Below are 2,032 nucleotides of genomic sequence, written 5' to 3'. Positions count from 1 at the left end.
CTGTACACAGGAACATGCACCATCACAATTACATTCACATGTGCATTTGGCAGAACAAATGTCGCAACACAAGTGTTTCACCATATCAGATGGTTTACAGTCAAAATAACTCATTAATTTTTTTCTCCTACATTCATTTCCATTTACATACTCATTCATAGCTTTGGAAACTCTAGTAACACTTTGGCTGTACTTAACTAATATAGCATAGCTTTGTACAGATGTATCTCGGCCTGCACGGCCAGTTTCCTGTAAATAATCGTCCAGATCATTTGGTGGCCCAAGATGAATAATGTTTTCAAGTCCTTTTACGTCCATACCCATCCCAAATGCAATGGTGGCGAACAACACGCGTATCGTTCCATCGTGATCAGCAAATGATGATATTATTGTCTCCTTTACCTGTGAATCTGTTCCTTGTTGAAACATAGCCACAAATCGGCTTCTATCATCTTTTGTTTCAACTGTGAAGTCATATGCATCATCGCCTAAAGCAGTTATGAAAGTTTCATAAAGTTCTCTACAATGTCTCTTTCTTTTGCAAAATATAATAGTTCGAACAGCATATTTTTTTTTCAGTCTCACTTCTTCAATAATGGGAGAAAATATTTTCAGCAAAGCATCACTGTTACGGAAGCCTTGTTTGGTAGCAACAACTGAATACCGAACATTTGGCCTGTTGACCCCCAGATCCACAATTACAGGGGATGTCATTTGCAGGTCACGAATGATAGTTTCTCTTGTATCTTTGTTTGCTGTCGCTGTAAGAGCGATCATGGGTACAGATGTCTGCAATAAGGACCTGATTTCTCCAATTCTAGAATAAAGCTCTCGAAATGGCTGACTCTTTCCTCCAACAGCATGACCCCTACAATATATAATATATAAAGTTTTAATAACTGTAGGAAATTCCTGGAACTGTTATTAAATAAAAGCAAAAGCTATACAATACAGTAGTTTACTGACCATGGAAACAAAATGCAATTATAGTAGTCCAGCCTTGAAATTTCACCATGATGTGATTGTATTGTTTGAAGCATGTGGTATGGAATTCTAATCATGGTCTATGCAAGAAGACTTGTGTCTACCACTTAATTAAGTAATTGAGGCACACAATGAACCTCAAAAATTTAAATAATCAAGAGGTTACATAATCAAGGTAATACCAGACTGTGTGAGGAGGTAAATTTTGTATTTGATTTAAAATTTATATATTTTTTTAGTAAGTTATGAATATTGGAATCATTACAAAATGAATAAAAAAGTAATTCAACACAATACAAAAATGGTGTCTATATTCAAATAATAAATATTCTTACCATTTTTCAACACAGTGACTCTCATCAACAAACACAGCTTTTACACCCTGTTGGTATGGTTCAGATAACCATAGCTCTCTATGAGTTGTCAAAAGAGCCTCAGGACTTGAAAATACTATGTTGAAGTTTCCTCTTTTCAAATCATATTCATTATTAATTTTACCAATATATGTTGCCTTCAGGTGCTTCTTGTTTAAATATGTTGTCTACAGAAAAATAAAATAGATTGAATGTATTTATATTGTTTTGTAAGCAATCATATCTGCAAAAATGGCTAGGTCTAGGCCTCCTTTTTAGGCTAGTGAGAGAGTAGCCTACTACTAGCCTAGGCCTACAAATATGATAAGGTATTACTATAATTAATAACAGTAAATGTGGTACATCCTAGCTAGTAGGCCTAGTCCTAGGCGACTAAGAGTAAGGCATATGTTTAATGATATAAAATTAAAAATAGGCATATCATTATCAAGGCCTACCTGTTCTTGCATGAGCGATAACAACGGCGTAATTACAAGCACAATATTTGATGATGGTGAGATTTTTCCAGATGATAGATGTTGCAATACAAACGGGAAAGCTGTGTAGCATAACGATTTACCACTTCCAGTCGGAGAACATAAAATAACATCGTTCCCTCTAATTGCCTCTTCTAAAACTTTACTTTGGTGACACTTCACACTGTTATATCCAAACGATTTTATTACAGTAGTAAT

General features: G+C 34.9%; 1 protein-coding gene across 1 annotated transcript; it reads right to left on the bottom strand.

Moving 5' to 3' along the window:
- Positions 1-6: 6 nt before the first annotated feature.
- Positions 7-2,011, bottom strand: LOC117106408 (ATP-dependent DNA helicase Q-like SIM; the record flags this gene model as incomplete). Its single annotated transcript, XM_033247770.1, has 3 exons — positions 7-868; positions 1,320-1,525; positions 1,796-2,011. Coding segments are annotated over 3 exons (1,284 nt in total), but the record flags the coding sequence as incomplete, so codon positions are not given.
- Positions 2,012-2,032: the final 21 nt, after the last annotated feature.

This window comes from Anneissia japonica, unplaced genomic scaffold (genome assembly GCF_011630105.1).
Source record: "Anneissia japonica isolate Jap-2015-1 unplaced genomic scaffold, ASM1163010v1 scaffold290045_len2032_cov355_single, whole genome shotgun sequence".
In the NCBI taxonomy this organism is placed as follows: Eukaryota; Metazoa; Echinodermata; class Crinoidea; order Comatulida; family Comatulidae; genus Anneissia; species Anneissia japonica.
The sequence above is the reverse complement of the archived record's forward strand: the minus strand, read 5'-3'. Positions and strand labels throughout refer to the sequence as shown.